General features: G+C 38.1%; 1 protein-coding gene across 5 annotated transcripts in view; it reads right to left on the bottom strand.

Moving 5' to 3' along the window:
• LOC124215286 (RNA-binding protein fusilli) overlaps nucleotides 1-18,959 on the bottom strand; it is a 39,940-nt gene that overhangs the window by 6,464 nt on the left and 14,517 nt on the right. For 4 of the 5 annotated variants that reach the window (XM_069134693.1, XM_046618489.2, XM_046618488.2 and 1 more), the window contains 8 exons: nucleotides 18,092-18,320; nucleotides 11,907-11,996; nucleotides 10,168-10,222; nucleotides 9,966-10,076; nucleotides 8,223-8,493; nucleotides 7,918-8,133; nucleotides 7,420-7,653; nucleotides 6,940-7,141 (listed from right to left, as the gene is read on the bottom strand). In XM_069134693.1, the coding sequence (XP_068990794.1) occupies nucleotides 6,940-7,141; nucleotides 7,420-7,653; nucleotides 7,918-8,133; nucleotides 8,223-8,493; nucleotides 9,966-10,076; nucleotides 10,168-10,222; nucleotides 11,907-11,996; nucleotides 18,092-18,320 (1,408 nt within the window). Of the gene's footprint in view, nucleotides 1-1,619; nucleotides 7,142-7,419; nucleotides 7,654-7,917; nucleotides 8,134-8,222; nucleotides 8,494-9,965; nucleotides 10,077-10,167; nucleotides 10,223-11,906; nucleotides 11,997-18,091; nucleotides 18,321-18,959 lie in introns of those variants that run through there. The other variant, XM_046618485.2, reaches the window with a different exon arrangement.

The following is an 18,959-nucleotide window of genomic DNA, read 5'->3' as shown; positions in this document are numbered from 1 at the left end:
AATATTGCACTTCATAAGTGAATACTAATATACAGAATTTTTGCGAATTCTCATCAATTGACCTCATTTTATTTAAATTTTCACTGCGCCGTCGAAAGAAGAAAATCGTAATTGAGTGTCGGCAAGATAATAATAAGAACTGAATGTGATCATAGTGATATTTGAAAATATGATTAGGCTTAGGCATTCTTTGTTACTTAAGTTTTCATTAGGTTTAACTATGAGATTTTTAGCGGTAATTAGCTAACATTGATCGTTGCATAATTCAGTTCTTGAATGTAACAGAAAACTAACAAATACTCATGATGAAGCCAAAATCACATACTGTACATTATACCATGGAAAATGTCAACGGAATATCTATGGCACCAAATGGTTTTTTGTTAACTAAACTTACACTTCAGAGAATACGAACAGAAAATTTGACAGTTTAAAAGAGAATAGAGGCTGCAACATGTGTAAAATTGACCTCAATTGGTACCTACTAATACCTGCGAATCCAGTGAAGTATCGTAAATAACGGAACAGGAATGTGATGATCGTACTTTTTGTAAGACAGTATGCATATAAAATGCATTGTTATAAAGGGAAGACCTCTCAAGGTTGGCGACTTAGAGAATCTCATGTTGCCACGAGTTACTCACTCCAAAAATGTCCCCCCTATATAAAGTAAAAGTTATTCTTTCACACTACTGGTTTACTCTGAGAACACTGAGGGTAAAAAAAAAGTTTCGATTAATACATTTTCATCTGACTTATACATGTGCATAGTGTCTTATATTAACCACATTTCTTTTGCAAGGTGAATCTATTACGATATACTGATACTTATTTGTATATCACCATAAAAGTTGCAGGTGCAGCAGCTTTCTTTTCGAAGCAAATAATAAATTTGAAGATTCACCGTTACTTTTTAGCCGACTGAGACTTAGCAGCGCATCACTGCTTACTGTAATGGCTTGACGCTAGTAAGTTCCAGTTTATCTATTTATGCAGTAAGCAGTGATTAGACTGGCCGAAGATGGTCTTGTTTGATAACATACCCTCAATTTTTTTTTCAGGAACCGTACGTGAATTGCGCAAAGGCTCTTCAGGGAAGAAGCACGAATCTTACATAATTTTTACTGGAGCGTTTCACATAATATTTTCCTATTTCTTCCAATAAAGTTCAGCCGTTATGTACATGCATAATCTTACACAAGTGAGGGGAGATCGGCGATCGATAAAAATTGATGTTATTCCTACACTTAGAGTTAAATATCCAAGATTTTATCCCGACTTTATTTATTAATCACCCGTTGTATGAGTTCAGCATCGTTTTCACAAGCAATCTACCTTGCAAAAAAAAAATGCAATTAATATACTGACATACGATACATACAAGAAATGCACTGGCACTTGTATGCCGGTATGTAAGGTATGTACATGCGTGCACAAGTATACCCAAATGGGAATAAAAAGTTCAACAGTATCTAAGTAAATCTATGAAATTTAAATATAGAAAATGGAAGGATAAAAAAAAAAAAAAAACTGAAAAATGCCTTGTGAGAAAGATTGAACAAAAAGTACGAGCAATGAATAAGGTATCAAGGTAAAAGTCCACCAACCCAACAAGCGTATATATCCACGAGACACGAGTACATTTATTAATAACATGATTATTAATATTAATATAATGATCGACATACAGAGAGTATACAGCGATAAATAGTCCTAAGTCCCAGTATTGCTAGAATTGGTGTAAAATGCTCCATTATTGAATTGATAAATTTTATCTTTATGCCAATCACTTAACCATGTGTGTTAGCTTTCGCTAGTTCAAAAAAAAGGCAGAAGCATGTAAGTAAATTCTGTAAGTTATCTACTGCTGAAACCGTTTAGTTTCAACAAACTTTTAAGAACGAATGAGTTCGGTGGAGATGGAAAAGGGAAAAGGTTGTTAAGGGATGAAGAGATACAAAGAGCTCGTAAATACACGCTGCAACTTAATTGAATAATATATCCATTCAACAGTCGCGAATATCGATGTATAATTTAATAAGATCTATTCCTGTCTTAGTGTGAGTTCATTGGCACGTTTTCCAATCCTATGTCAAGACTCGTGTCATTCGAATAAATGGTTGAAGTATCGGAAAAAGGAGATGGCTAAACTTGCTACAGGTTCTAATTGTAAGTGAAATACCGAATTCCATGCCTCAATGAGATTTGTCCATCAACTGCAGTTTTACTAATCGTTAAATTTGCTTGAACATATGTAGCATTCAAAATGTAATTCGCGTTAATGTATATTACATCCTTTTCCAAAGATGAAGGATGAAATAAACATACTGAAAAATGAATACAAGACTTTGCAGTATCTTCAAACATCAGTTCTCTTCAAAGTGACCATAGTCGCGTTGTTTTGTATTCCGAATCGTAGTGGGCGTAATGTGAAAAAAACGATCATATAAATCAACGACTGACATTACCTATTGATAACTTGGAATCATAAATTAATTATTTGTTGAATAAATGTAATCAAGGATTTACACGATTTGGAAGAGAGAAAACTAAACAGGAAATCAGGTGGATAGAAAAAAAAAAGATCGGAAAGAAACCCTCTAAAATATGTCCTATATGGCCCAATACCGGAGCGTTTAATACCGCTCGATATTCATAAGACATCAAGTGCTATATAGTGATAATAATTAATGCAGATAACTATATGCAATATAATAATTAACGATACACATAACTATCAGTCACCAGGTTAGCCATCCAGAACACCAAACAACACATCCAGCACAAGTCACGGTCCAATATGTATAGCATCGGTTAGTACAGGGATAATAGAAAATAATTGTCTCTGCCCATGATTGTTTGTGAATCCAGCGAAAGCCAACATTATAATGCAATGTAGTGTGTACATCTCTCTCGAAAATTCTGGCACATCAGGAATTGATGGAAGACGGTTACCCGATAAATATCAAATGCAAGCTTTGTCATTCTTTTGCAGCAACATAAAGTACGCAGTATTCTACTTTGGTAATTTCTCGATACATTGATTGTTATTTCTGTATCGAGATGTTGACAACCACGTGATATATATTCAAGTATTGGTCTTTCGACTCGCGAACCTTTCAATTGAAACGATAATCGTTGCAACTATGAGATTAGTGATGTAATGTACGCTACACTTGAGTATCTGCTGATGCAGCATTTGCGAAAAAATTTGCCCATACCATTTCGTCAAGTTGTTGTCAGAATTTTCAAGAGGCACTCTTAGGCAATGCAAGATAGAACCGACGACTGTATGCATGTAATAAAATATGTAACATAACTGGGTTGATAACAGAGAGAATAAATTTACATTCACTTGCTACACATGTCATACCCAAGTAGTCTTGTTCTACCTTGAATTATAGCCGTTATCGTTAGATTTATGTTGTTTATACTATTCAAGCGGGAGGAACAAGTATTTCCTTGCCGACGAAAGATATTCAGCGAACAATTGGCATATACTTGATTCTCGCACTATGCCGTGAACGTCGTAATAAATATCTCGATACCCTGTAAATTGTTTCTTGATTAGATTAGCATAAAAAATATTTACAAACACTACTTGTTGTCTATTAAACTTTTAGAAAATAAATGTCGTATTTTTCCATCAGAAGCAAGATGTTTATGACGAACGTTGCTCGGCAAACAAAACTCTGTTCACACTACTTAACGTAAAGTTTAACAACTACCATGACTCCAAGGATTTATGAAAAATAAATAAAAATTTTGGAAGTATATAAGTAACAAAATTTGCATAAAAATCAATATACCATAGATCTGCTGAAACTGCCGGAAAATAAAAAAATAAATACATACATGACACAGTAAATATATATCAGCATGTACTGATGTGTGACGCCATATGCAAATGATTATTTTATAAGTCTCATTGTTAATAAAAAAACGAGCTGTAGAGAAATAAATAAAATAAAATACCAGTGTAACTTGCTGCAACGCCAGGGATTACATATTTTTCGGTCATGCAAGTTAAACATGATCATATGCATGAGCAAAAAAATTATAATGATATCGGGGTAATCATTTTTTATAGTTTTAGCAAAAGGCTGCTCATATAAAATTTATACAACTCTCTAAGAAAAAAAATGTAACAATTCTGAGTGCATAACAGCTGCAAAATATCTCTAACATTGGTTATTAATTATCAATCAATGGGGAACGTGGAAGAAATTGGATTTCCCAACACCGAGTTAAGTACAAGATCTCGATGAAAAAAGTGCTGAATATTGGCTGAGAGGGAATAAGGAACAGGGGGAGGGAGGGGGGTCATTGGAAGTTACTTGCGGCCCCTACCTGCGACTAAGAACAAAGCATTGATCGTAAAAAGCTTAAAATGAACAATCTGGATTAGAATTGTCAACAGTTTATATTGCCACTGTGTTTCTATTAACACCACTTTTCTCTTACCACAATTGCTGGATATATGACAAAAAATTGCAGTGCCTATCTATCAGTTTATCCCAGTTGATCCTTTTTGGAACTGTTCAGAATAGAACTTTCGCATAGGAGTTGTAGAATCATATCGGAATCCAAAATTAACGTTCGAATGAGACTAATTCAATGGTACAATGGAGAATCGAAGGTGCAAAAAACTTGTGAGAATAAAACAGTCTCGTAGAATGAAAAAAGGACTATGCTAAGATTAAGAATTATTATATTATATTGGATGGAATAACTATTCCTAACACCTAATCATAATAATATGTAGAAAATAGGTCCGCATGGAAGAATGTCAAAAGTCTGATTATCACTTATTTTACTTCCAACTTTATAGAAATGAACGAGATGAGAATATTGCAGACCACGTTCGGTGTTTATTAAGGCTCGCTTATACCAATTCGGAACTTGAACTTTTGTTAAATGTTGTTGAAAGGTCGAATTTGTACAAAGATTTGATTCGAAGGGCTGTCACAAACCACCGCATCATACTATACTTGAAATAATAATATTGTTACTACATCTATATACATATTACAAGACATTATTAAATCTTGATTTGAGAGCGAATCATGGTGCCTACCTAGAGTTAATAGTTTCCTACAATCTATCTCTTCGAAGGTACAAATATAATAATCATCATCATCAACAATAGCTCTGATCTAATAGATCCTAACATTACGTAAGTACTTTCTATCACCTATGAAAAAGGCACTTAGGTGCTGGCAATGGTAAAAGGAAAATTGAAAAAAAATATTTAAAAAAAGTTTAAGATTTCCATTGGAATGTCGTTGGTCAATCTGTACAACGATAAATATTGTACACCTATCAGCATATTATATGAATGGTCCCTAGTATTTCTATATTATAGGTCTGCCCGAGCAGGCAATATATCAGCAATAATTAATATACATGTATATATCAAAAATAGGACACGCGTAACAAATAATTATTGTCATTGATAAGTCCAGTTAAATGTGTCCCAATTGTCCGTGAATCTATATATATGTTATAGGAATGAGAATTGTCTTACTGCTCCCGCCTAAATATCTGCTGAGCGTCATTTAACTTAAGTATTCCCAAAAGGGTAAAAGTTATCAAATATAAGTGATGATGTACGGAAATTGCATCTCTAGGCGAGCATATGCAATACATGATCCCAATACCCATACCTCTACGCAATCATAACCTTATAATATATTTTAGTATAAATTTATTTGTATATATATATGTGTGTATATATATATATATATATACACCCACACACACACATATCAATTAAACCGATTCAATTCAATTTGCCGTAAGCCTCGTCCGCGTTATGGAATATTATGAGTAGCGGCTACCATCCCTACCTACACTTAGGCTCTTTTGAACTGCAGGTACTGATCCAAAGATATAGAAAAATATCTAAACTTTCCACGAGCCCTCTCTGTGCCTAGTGAGAACTGCTACGTTTCTAAGAATTATCTCGGCTATATGTGTATAATTATTGTATAAAAAATATCGCATAAATAATACGTTGCTGAAAATTTTAGCCACGTCCGTTTGCACCAGACGAATGATTTTTTTGCGGGATATTTGCTACAGTTACCCGAAAATTCGCTACTTGTACATCCTACGTTCCGGCAATTTGCAATATTTCCTTGTTCTCTAGCCATTTCCGTACTCGGGATTGCTAATTAAATACGTAACCTACCACAACTGAAACCATAGGAAGTACTCATTCCGTTAGCTGATCGCAGGAGCTGCCTGTCGAGGTTGGCATTCATTACATTTGTGGATAGAATTGAGCGGGATAGGCCAGCCCTGAGGCAGCAGCCGCTTGCTGCGGATTTTGAAACGTTGCCGGAGATTGCCAAGCTCGTTTTGCGTGATTGCTGGCACTCTCGGCTGGAAAAGCGTTTTCCCAGGAGCGTTTCAGACCCATGAAAGCTGCCGGATTTAACTGGCTAGTGTGTACCAACGGAGGTAACAGTGCTTGGGGTGGAGCTCGCAGTATTGGGTAACGGGGTTGCATGTTGAACAGTAAGAACGGAGCCGGGGGAGGTTGGGCGTGCAATGTCGGCGGGGCCATGTTATAAGCGGAGATTTGGGATTGTGGTGGTGGCGGTAGCGCCAATGCCTTACTAGCTACCGCCGACGTCGGAGAGGCGGGAGATGACGATGAGTTGGGAGGTGGGTTTGAGGCAAGAGCCATTAACCATAAATCTTGATTTCTCATCGCTTGGACTTGAACTTGCGCCTGAGCTTGAGCCTGAGCCTGAGCCTGAGCCTGAGCTTGAGCTTGAGCCTGCGCTTGGGCCTGAGCTTGGGCCTGAGCCTGAGCTTGGACCAAGGCATGTATATCCCACAGGGGAGTTTGCTGGTGGTGATTCGGCAGGGCCACCGTCGATGGAGGAGGAGGATGGGCCAGGGTTGCAGGACTATGTGTCGTCAACGTACCGGGAGATAGTAGAGCTTTGGCAGGTGGTGGTGCGACAGCGCCTGTCAATACCAGATTCATGTCTTCGCCACTGCACTGAAATACTTCGATGTAACGTTGCTTCTTGCCAAATATCATATAACGATGGTGACGCTGCGATGCGCAGGCATAAGCAGAACTTTCGCTGTCCATCTGGATGAAAGCCTCGCCCGATGGCTGGCCCTGGGTATCAAGACAACAATGATATTATCAACATAATTGTTCATAGATTTGATGAGTGTCTGGTTGATTGTTAAATTGGTTGACTCGCTCATGTTCAATTAGAGACGTAATCAGAAGAAACCAGGCTTTGATTACTTTGCTAATAAGCACTTGCCTGCGTATATTTTCGTAAAGTGGCCTTTTTTCCTTCAATGCTTTCATATATCGCATGAACGGCATCTGTTAGTTTGGTCAGAACGGGCTTCATATTGAAAGATAGGCAAAGAGTGTCTGCTTACCTGAGAGTTGTAAACCATGTGAACTCCTTGGAAGACTATGTTCTTTGCATGTTCACCCAAAAATTCCAATATATGTTCAACTTGTGCTTCGTATGGGAGACCACGCAGACGCACGCAATCTTTACGTGTTCCAGAGGTGATTATGTGTTGCGGAAGAAGAGGGACTTGTGGAATTGTCGCCAATAATGGTGCTGGGGCCTCGTACGTCTTTGGATCCATTGATCTATTCAGTACCTAGAAACAAATAATCAGAAAATACCAATTTAGAGACCATTTAAAACATTCTATTTCTCTCCCACTTAGGAAAAGATGTTCCTTAAAATCAAGCAGTATGTAGTATGTAAGTTAGTCCGTACCTTGTTCCATTTTCCATTACATGCCACTAATACCAATAATTGCATTAATTCGTACTGTATGTAACAAATAATATACACCATGCTACCAAGTCGCTACTTAATTATTAGTAACCTAAGATTAATTTAGTTTAAGAGTATGTACCTGTTGAACCTCGGCTGTCGTGCTTCGAAAGAGTTCGATATATCGGCTACCGATCAGATCCCGATGTTTACTGAGAGCCTTCGAGGCATCTTCTTCTTTGGCAAAAAGTACAAATGCATCGCCAGTCGCCCTTCCATCAGGTTTTTTCACAAATAGCACACCTTCCTCACCGTCTAGTACCTGACACGAATTTTCGCCAGCTAGGAAAAACTCCAACTGAAAGTAAATATATCCAAGTTCTAATCGTCATTTTGTTAACTAAAACGAATTTCAATTGACTTTCGTAATATGTTTGGATGACTCACAACTTGCTTGGCTGTACAATCATAGGGCAGCCCTCTCATTCTAACTATAACTTGGGCTCCGCGTGAAAGAAATGCGTGTGCTTCACCGCTAGCACCACCTGCCACACCAACAAAGTCTTCACCCGAAGCCTTGTATACCTCAATATATCTGGCCCCAATGTGGTGTTTGTGCCTTTTGAGCGCCATGTCTCTGTGCTCCTTGCTTACTAGGCGCACCAATGCCTCCCCGTTACGCCTACCCTGTGCGCTCAAACACAGGGCAACACCGCCTCTGCAAAGCGAAAAATCAGACAAATTGCAAAAATAATAAGAATTTAAGCATATTACATAATCAACAAAAAGTTAAATTATTCCTTCGTCACTGGAGAATATACACGACATTATACAAAAAAGAAACACATTATAATATTTAGAAAATAAAGAGTGTGCACCCAACAAGCTTGTTCTAGTTTGAGAAACACGTAAGCAGGCTGAACACAAAGGAAATGAACTAAGCAATTAGGGTCAAAACTTGGCAGAGAAAAATTTGTTGCATATTCCATATGGCAGTTCTAAAATGACAGTTAAAGCTAAGTAGGGAACACATCGCTTTAACTCATAAGTATGATCTGTGACCCGAGATAACTCCTATCAGTCGATGATGCTGCGGACATAGACCCACCGAGGCCAACGTATGTTTACTGTCCTACTGTTACCATGCGACATCCCAAAAAAAATAAAAAATTGTATCAGAAAAATGCGAGCGAGGACAAAATCAAGGAAAAAAATCTTGGTGTAATACCTTCCAAGTCAAACAATGACTTTTTTTGCTGGTAGCAAAACTGGATGGTTTTGACACGAGTGGGAGTGATGTAAAAAACATAGCAAAATTTTCTACATTTATAAGTCCACTCCGAACTCTTTTCAATAACAGAGAAGTTACATAAAGTTTTATACATAAAAGAATAGTACCTCACAAATTAATTTTGTTTAAACATAGGAATTACTGATATTTTTGGACAATTGTTCAAATCAGAATGGCACTTCTTACATTAAAAAACTGCGAGTTTTCTATGGAATAATTAAGATATGTTTCTATTGCAACAGAAGGAGGAACAGTCAGTATATTTTATTAACGACGAATTTAACTCCTACACACCCACGTGAAGCAGCCAATATATGGGGAATTATGGATGTTCATGATAATTGATACGCCTTCAGCTTTCGATTCAATATTCTCAAAACACGCGCAAACGAATATCCTATAAATGAGATCTAAATTTATCCAGATATGAAACTGTATCTAAATGATTAAATTGAAACTTTATACAACACCTAGTTATAAATACCTTCATTTTACCTCCAATGATGCTTGGTAATAGAAATCGAATAGATTATTTAAAAAGTGTTGAATCATGTGAATCATTACGTATAAAGAATGTATCTCAAGTCATGTGCTTCAATTTTGATCATGCCAGGATTAATTGGTCAGTTACAAGGTTTTGTATGGAACCAGAAACTCTGATAGTTTTCAACAAAAAGAACTCGCGCGATTAAAATCAGTTTACTCATGGTTGAGTGACTGAAAAAATTAAATACTCTTTATCAAATCCATTATTTACATACTAATCTTTTTAGATGCATAAATTCGGAATGCTTTCAAATATCGAGTTGGTTCAAGTTTGATCAAAGTTTGAGCATGTAACATGGGACAGTATCCTTGTTACCTTAGAAAAATATATCGCAAGGTATTTGTGTACTCACTTGGCAACATTAAGCCCTCTGAAGAATTTGGCAATGTCCTGATCCGAGGACTGCCAAGGTAAGCCGCGTGCTCTCACAACACAATTATTATCGACCTCTTCGTCTTTTGAACTGCAATAGCGGTAGGATTATTTTTTAGCTTTTAGTGGGTGAAGAATACTAAAGGTACACTTTTAGAGGTTTGAAAATTCAAAAGACTCACCATATGCCTGGTTCCAGGACAAGATTGACCACTTCAGGATTCAGAAATGTGTGACCTGAAACGTGAGAACAATAAAGCTTAATAAAGTCTGCAATAAAATCGCTGAAGAAAATTTGTTAGGAAATACGAATATAATTTGGCGCAATCTAACCTCAAATGGGTCAAAACAGATCAACTCAACACAACCTCATCATTTTTCTCGTAATTCACGGTTCGTAGGTCGGAGTTCATAGCATGAGCTCTGAGACGGTTATTGGTATTTGTAAAGTATAAAACAAGACGTGAAATTTCATTCAAACAGAATAATATCTCCGTTTACTGACAGATTGCAGAGTGTTATATGTGTACATGATGCATCATGCATCCTCCCTATAGCTCCGGCACCTGTTGAATATTTCCATCCGCATGTGTTTTGTTACACATACATACGCGCATTGACGTACCTATTTGAGGCGGGAGTGGAGACATTGTATCCAAGATAAACACGTAATAAATGTATTCGGAACCCTGCACAGTTATGAGTGTCTGATATGCTCCAATATACGACAATTCCGACGGTTGTCATGTGAGCGCGGATATCATAATATTACAAATGTATGTGTGCATGTATGTATGTACATGATAGATAAGGTTTCGAGCATTTTACATGGCGAAAAATGTGTCCATTAGGAATACTTGGCTGGATTACTGCACAATTAATGTCACGATAAACAGGGTGGGAAAAAATATTTCGCTGAAAGGGTGCCCTGGCCGATTTCAAAGTTGACGTCATATTGACGTATATATCTTCGAATATCAAAGTCTATCTCAAAATGGACAAAGGGCTTCGCAGCCCTATTCTATACGGAATTCCGAACAAAAACACTCCAACACACTTTCATTTGACGCAGAAGTAAAGAAATGGCACGGATTCTAAGAAATCGTAATAGTAATTTCGTAGAATTCATGCCATTTCTTTATTTCTGCGTCAAATGAAAATGTATTCGAGTGTTTTTGTTCAGAATTATGTATAAAATTGGCCTATTAAGCCTTTTTTTGCGTTTGGAATATATCGATTTGGATATTTGGAGATGTAAACGTCAACGTCGAAATCGATCAGGGCACCCCCAAAAAGGATCAACCATCTGAATCAAAAGTTGGAAAAAGAGAAAAAATACACCCAAGTTTTATCATTCCGAATGTTCTAATTATAAAGGCTTCTTTAAAATCGCCAATATCTCAGTTTGTAGGTTTCGAATTTGCTCAGTTTGACTTCTCTTACGTATAAGTATTTCATTCGAATGAATTCACTATCATTGATTCAAAGAACGTTACTAGCGATTTTTCTCAACGTTCTTTTTTCCTCTTTTCTCAACTTCGGCTTGGAACTCAATGGTCCGTTCATCCTGAATCCCCTCCACCCCGTATAAGGATGATGTTAGCAAGAAAACAGCCCCCGCCATCCCTTACACTTACGTGACTTTTGAATGACTTAAAACCTCTCCCGTTCCTCAAACTCATCATTACAGATTTAATAAAAATTTAATGAATATAACGATTAGTTCTTCCATAAGACAACATCCGGTGTGACGTACGGCTGAAAACGTGTGTCCATATCTGGTAATAAACAGGTATCGTCGCTGTCGAAATGTCCTCTAAATTCGTTGCTGTCGGATTGGCCTCTAAACTCGTTGCTGTTTTTTTTTTCTTGTTTTTGTTTTTGTTTTCGTTTTCATTTCGCTCCTTAGTCTGTGTCTTACCATCTTTAATCATCCTCTGAATGATAGTCACCATATCTTGAACCTCCTTCACATGGTAATCATTCTCCGTGTCCGGTGTCAGGCCAAAGTCTGGGGTTAAAATTGTTAAGGAAATATGATTTTCTTCAACGTTATACATACGTACCGAACCTGTGTATGCACTATGCTGCATCTGTGTATGTACATAAGTATGTATCTCGGTATATACCGCCGTATTCGTTGTCTCACATTTCGCTACGTTCGAGCTCGAATTGTAATACCTACCTAACATACCTTCAAGGCTGAAGTGCCGATTCGGTCGAGTCGTATCGTATACACAGTACGGCACATAAGTATTAAACTAGAATTCTAAGTATAATGCAAGTAAGCGCATACGCGAAATATTAAAATTACCTGCATTTAACGTGGTATTGTTCAGGGGTACATAATTTGCGCAAAAATTACTAATTATAGTCTGCATCGCGTATTATTCGAACAGATTATATTATCATGAGTATGAAGTTAGCAACGTTACTGCAACGATGCATGTTTTGGAAAAATCGTCACTTCACACCTTTAGCAATGTCCGCAATTTAATAAACCATGATAAACAAAACATTACACTCTTATTTTGGAAAGCCATACTCCTTCAAAACCGTTATAAAAATTGCAGAATATCGATTTATTTCCTGATGTCGCTTTGCGTTAACGTTACTAACTTCACAGGCAGCGAGCTCTCGTGTCGGTATACGAAAGTGCATTTAGTTTTTGCAAAGACGAAAATCGAACACCGTCATGATGTTTGGTACATACATACGCCCAAGGCCATTCGTTTCCAGGTAAACCATGAGGCAAAAACTGTGAATGCGAGTAAGGACAGCTTATTTATTAACCCGGGGCCCGCATAAGCGGCTCTCTGTCTGTAGGGTCAAGTAGAAAAAAATGTCCACAGTAACAGTCCAAAAGAGAGAGATTTATATGAGGGCCACAGGTAAAATCAGCTGTTGCTACTCGCGGCACTCAGGGATTGCAGATATGTATGGATGTATACGCTTGTAACTACAGGCACGAGATATCTTGTGCATTTATTATTGTCGGTCGGTGCAGTTCGTCGAGCATTATCTTTCGGGCTCCGTACTTAACGAGTAAGTCTATACTACAGATAACTAACCTACGCATACCTGTTTATAATTGATGTACATGCGTACAACATCCCCAGGTTTAAGGATTACGGTTTGTATAATAGGGTAGCGTAAAGTCCGTTAGAATTGGAAAAGTTCGGACCTATTCGACTACTTCTCAAACTGCTGGTGCGGTGGAAATATACCTACGTACATATAACCTGAATCGATAAGGAATCGTTAACAAGCAACGTGCTCTACGCCTATGGACATTCATTTATTGCAGAAAGTAAGTACCAGCGTTAACAATGCTTTGCTTTAGGTGCATACCTGATACATACTGTGCTGTGCGTAGGGTAAGTTATGGTACGGTACGGTATACCTGACAACAGTACAAAGGACAAAAATTTTACCTACTCTAGGAAAACGGTACTTGTACTAGTGTTAAGAATTTGCTAACGTTTCAAAGAGACGACGGAAATCCGAAGCTAGCGTTGGAACCGGAGGTGACGAGTAGAAAGAAGATTCACTTGCTCTTCTTGCATGTTGAGTCGCGGAAATAAAATTGAATGTATGATTATTGTTCGCTACTGGTAAAATTTACAGAAAATTAATTTTCATGCGGAACACCCAATGCCGAAGAATTTGAATAATTAAAATTGTGGAATCCTGTTAAGAAACTGCAGGCATCAAGTTTCGTCACTTCGTCGTGTTATGCGATTTCTACATTATTTTGACGAGGTCATGCCTTCGTCAATTGCAATGAAACGTACCCTGATAACGTACAGCATTTGCAATTAATGGAATTCAATACCCCCCCCCCCCATTCATAACGAATACTTTGGAATTCCAAGTAATTTCGCCGACTATTACACCTCAAACTTCAATCGTCTCCCACTCCACCTCATTTTTATTGCGGTTCGTACTTTGGAGCTTACGCTAGACCTTCCATTATTGTTTCCAAGTAAACACATGCATATGTTGGTGTATATGTATAAGACGGACGGTTCTGCGACCGCGTCGGTTGCATTAGCGTTATAATAATGTTATAGATCCGTTATCGAAGGTGAAATGTACGATAGAACCCTTCATACTTTTCACCCGAGTTTCACGTAAATTATTCGACAGCGGATCTCAAGTTATTAGGATGAAACTTTTGAGGAAATCGGAAAATTTAAAAATATATACAAAGATAGACGAGGAGAGGTTCTACTGTAGACATTCATGCCCGCGCGAAGCGCGTATATCGGTAGATACGTTCGAAACACATAGTTGGTGTAAAATAATGCTTACCTGGCGTCTCACGATTATCACTTATACGTAAACTCCAAGTGCAGCGTTGCAGATCGAGGCAAAACAGCGTTGTCGAAAAATATTGAGTTAAAAGAAAGAAACGTCTATATCTACAGCGAAACAAACGACAAACTGAAATACCGCACGATTATACTATTTTCAACAATCTACTAGACATATCGTGCACTTTTGTTAAACGAATGAAAATTCATTTACAAAACTTAGCCAGGCAATGGAGAACGAGTGCAACGGAGTTGCGGGCTAAACTACGCGGTATCGTCGCTACGGTCGCTAAGCCATTAAGTATACCAATATCTTCACGGGGGTGACCTTTAATCCGTGAACGCTGATAAGAGTGGCCAATCGGCATTGCTTGTCCAAGGGAACAACAAGCCGGTCGCTTTTGCTTAATTATTTTCCCTCATTTTCCTCCGTCTACGCTACTGTAAATAATATTCATTGCATCCCGCCGCAATATCCGATCGTTCGCATATTCCCTGCATCGCGGAGTGTTCGTTTCTCTCGGTGCCTGCGAAACTGGAGATTTGAAAAGTGCAGTTCGAATCGTTTCAACGTTTACAACCCGGCGCTGTTACAAGTCAACTCAAGATTGAGTGAAATTCAATTATAATCGCGACAACTGTTTCGAATTACCTTATGTATACATACCTACTGGGATTAATTGCAATCAAAGAAATCAAATAAAATCTTATCTGAAGACAGATAAACGAACAATGGCACTAAAACGACGCCATTATGGACAATCTTTTGGAGCATCAAATCGAAAGTTGCAGATCATACCGTTTGTTTATCTTCCCCGTGTATATAATCCGGGCCATCGATACTTTAAGTTTACTACTATGTATTATCTATAGGCACTTGTATATTCAGATTATTCGCTACACCGAACTGACCTCGAGTTTGTGAACATGTTTGTAATGCACGTTTATTATCATTGCACTACTCAAGATGAAAATTCAGGCTACTTCAAACTTCTGCGATCCAAAGATCGATACAAATTTTATTTCACAATATTATAAGGAATATACGACAGTATAGAATGATTGATAACCCTACGATGTTTCATACGAAATATAAAATCTACCAACAGTCCTATAAGATACGAATCGCTGCGAGTTAATCGCTTCTTAACAGCACATATCAATGGCGAGTTACAGGTGGGTGACAGATGCATGAACTGATGATACAGGTGGTACCGTTCCGATGTGTGTCAAAAATAACCCGTATCGCCGGTAGCGCGAAGCCGTACGAGATCATGATTAGCCCCCCCAATAATATCACACTCGGCAAGCTTTTCGCTTAGATCCTTCCGGACCCGCGGTAATGTTAGTAGGTATATTATTTGTAAGTCAGACGTAAATGTAAAAATACAGACGCATGCGCTAATGGTCGAAAACTGTGTCGGATAAACGATAATTCCAATTGCCACGTGTATCTTTCTTGTTTTATTAAAATAATTTCTGCCATCGATCGAACCGAGAATAACGATATTTTATCCAGAAGAAAAATTTTGCCATTCAAACGGCAAGTATGGGAAAATTAAGGGAAATGAATCGAAACTTGTAGAACAAAGCTAAAAAGAGAAACAAGGAAATTTATCACGCAGTTCGAAATGTTACAATGCCACTTCAGTAATTTTTACAATATGTATAAAGTATGCGGTGTTTGTGCTTGACTACGCAAAATTTCTTCTCCCACTTTTCTGGAGAATCTGATTTAACTCCTTTTTATCCAAGACATTCTAATTTGGATATTAAATTATTTTCTTACTAATCAAACTTCCAATCACATTCAAACAATCAGGGTAAAACACGAAAAGAGCATAATACGTGGATCTCTGCGAAAGATACGTCGCACATAAATATATCCATACAAGTTATACGGTTGAGGAAATTCTAGTACCTACATATAAGTAATATTTGCAACTTACGTAAAATTCCAGATGGCAGACGAACGTTATTAAATATGGGTATGAATATAACTTGTTGTCGAATCTCGAATACAAGAATTAGACTTCCGACGTATCTTGAGGTATAATTTTCTTCCTTCCCCCCGTTTGCCGTTCTTCCGTTTTTTCTTCCTCCGTCGGCGCGCGTGCGCTTGTTTGTTATGATCGAAAAAGTAAATAAAAAAAAAATAAATAAAAAAAAGAACACAAGTTCCGATCTCAGGGTACGTATCGCTGAGAGAATAAAGAAATGCCGCGGGTCTACAGATGTTGGCAATCTGGTTCCTCAACGTTCCCGTCGTCGTCGTCGTGGTAAGTACAACACGTTGAAACGAACAAGCAAGCCGTCAAGCTCGCCGCTTATGCTCGGGGCAACGGGGCACCTCGGGGACTCGGTTTAGACTCGGTCAGGGGCCGGGGGCAAAATGCGCATGCGCATCCCACCGTTAGTTACTTAAGTATAAGACGACCAACGTGACGACTAGAGCGCCGGGGGCAGCCCTGGACTAGTGTAAGATTTCACGCAGGTCTGAGGTAGGTGCATGTACTGCACAGACTGCAGCATTACCAGCTTCCCTTACTCTTTGGCTATGCAGGATATTCATCTGACACCAGAGAATTCCAACGCGGCTGTGTGCCATTCATTCATCGGCGACTACCTGCGTGTAACTTGGCAGGGTTGAAGACGCCGAACGAACTTCATGCGTTATATGTACACAATATGGATATGTACACTTTCTCCGTTCGACGTAGTCACGGACAAGTGACCTCATGTCGAAAATGAATTCGAATTTGAGTACATCGGATTTGCTACTAATCGTTCGAGTGTACGAAGATTGGTATTCAATGTTTTCAGCATGATATTGATAATTTTAAACTCCCCAAGAACCCTTGCGATCGTTGCGATTATACCTGACAGACAAACCGTGTTTCGTATGCATATATAATACCTCTACGAGATCAGTGGCGATTCTTTTCATTTCTTGAAATTTTAGCACAGCTATTATTATGTTTGTTTCACTGATGAACAATAATTGTGTCTGCCGAAGCGCGTTGTAATAAAATGGACGCGTTCTTAAGTCCTAGAATTGATCCAGAAACGCCGAGTTGGTTTCTATGCGACTGCAGCGAGTAATTCGAGCCTCGAAGGTATGAGTGGCAAAGAGAAAAAGAGAGGAGAGGGGCGCATGCACCGTGTACGCGATATACGACTTACTGGAAGCACATATGCGACGAACGAACGATATATTACCGTACTGTGGCAGAAAATGCATGTTTCTCGAATATTTGTACACTAAGAAGAATTTCTAGTTACGGCTATAAGTACACAGTACTTAACTATTTTCATTTTTTAGTGAAAACGAAAAATATGGTTCTGACTATGAAAATGAAAATTTGTTTCGTAGCTGTAGCCGAAAAATCTTAAACCTTAATATTTTTTTTTTGTTGATATTATCACTTGTACCGTACATATTCTTTTGCCTGTTGACTCAATTTGATGTTGATGCAATAAAAAAGTTACCTGTCATTTTGTTTGCAAGAAAAAAATGTAACAAGCTAAGCAAACAGATCGTTGTTCAATTTCAAAAAAATTTAGTATATATATATGTACATGGTTACTTGTGTACGTGATTTTCCATCAGTTGAAAAATATTCAAACGTTGCCGATTTACAGTTTACTGTAATTTTCTATGTGCCAACTTATACGTATACTTCTGTAATTCAGGTTTTTCTTTATTGTCCCCTCGCTTCCAAAATTCAGATCAGGTTTGAACTTCCTGTTCATAGTTGCGCGATGCTTAGGACGAGAAACGAAAGGATACATTGTAGCATATCCTGTATACTGAGGGCTGCAAGGTCTTCCTGGGATGAGTAACAAGTGGCAAACTCCTTGCGCAGGTCATGGAAGACGGTGTAGTGCGGGGGAAGGTCGAAGTCCTTGTTGCAGGCTTCTGGATGAAGGCATTGCCGCAAAGGCGCCTGTCCGTCCACTACAAAGCGGGGTGAACTACCGGCCGCGACACACGTCAACGACGACCACCAGCCCTCGAACTGCACAGACGAACGAATAAATTAGGAATCATAGTTACAGCCGATGATTGTTAATTATTGTTTTTTCAATTCGCAAGAAGGGTGAATGAATTACATCCTAAATTTTATCCCATCTATATCTTATAGTATATTACACTTAATTTCCTGCTCGAAACAACGGTAGCAAGTGAATGGATTAAAAAAGTGGTCCGTTAACTGTGTTTAACTTTCGGGTATCCCATACAGGTATGTAGAACCCAATCTGACGAATGTGTAATAATGATGGCTGTATAATTTATAAGATATGTGGGAGGTATTTACTGATATGAGGCTATTAACTAGCCCCTATAAGAAATGTTCCTGGTTTTCATACACAACCATTTTCAATATGTATACACCTGTAAATATGTATATAGCATTTGTCGATATACCTATGGTGTGGACCCTCCTGCACTTTGTTTGCAAACGTATAAATGCGGGGTATGTGAGTACATCATATGTGAAAACCATTCGTTTACCGCTATAGTGCTTAAGTCAGGATAAACTTACCGCACCTTGCTACCCGCATACACCTTCGTACAGGCTTTAACAACATCGAGATGATAGTAAATACATGTAATGTTTTTAATATGTAAGTATAAAGTGAACATTTTGTGAAAT

The sequence above is a fragment of the Neodiprion pinetum genome, chromosome 3 (assembly GCF_021155775.2).
Source record: "Neodiprion pinetum isolate iyNeoPine1 chromosome 3, iyNeoPine1.2, whole genome shotgun sequence".
Taxonomy (NCBI): domain Eukaryota; kingdom Metazoa; phylum Arthropoda; class Insecta; order Hymenoptera; family Diprionidae; genus Neodiprion; species Neodiprion pinetum.
This window is presented reverse-complemented; position numbering and strand designations above follow the sequence as displayed.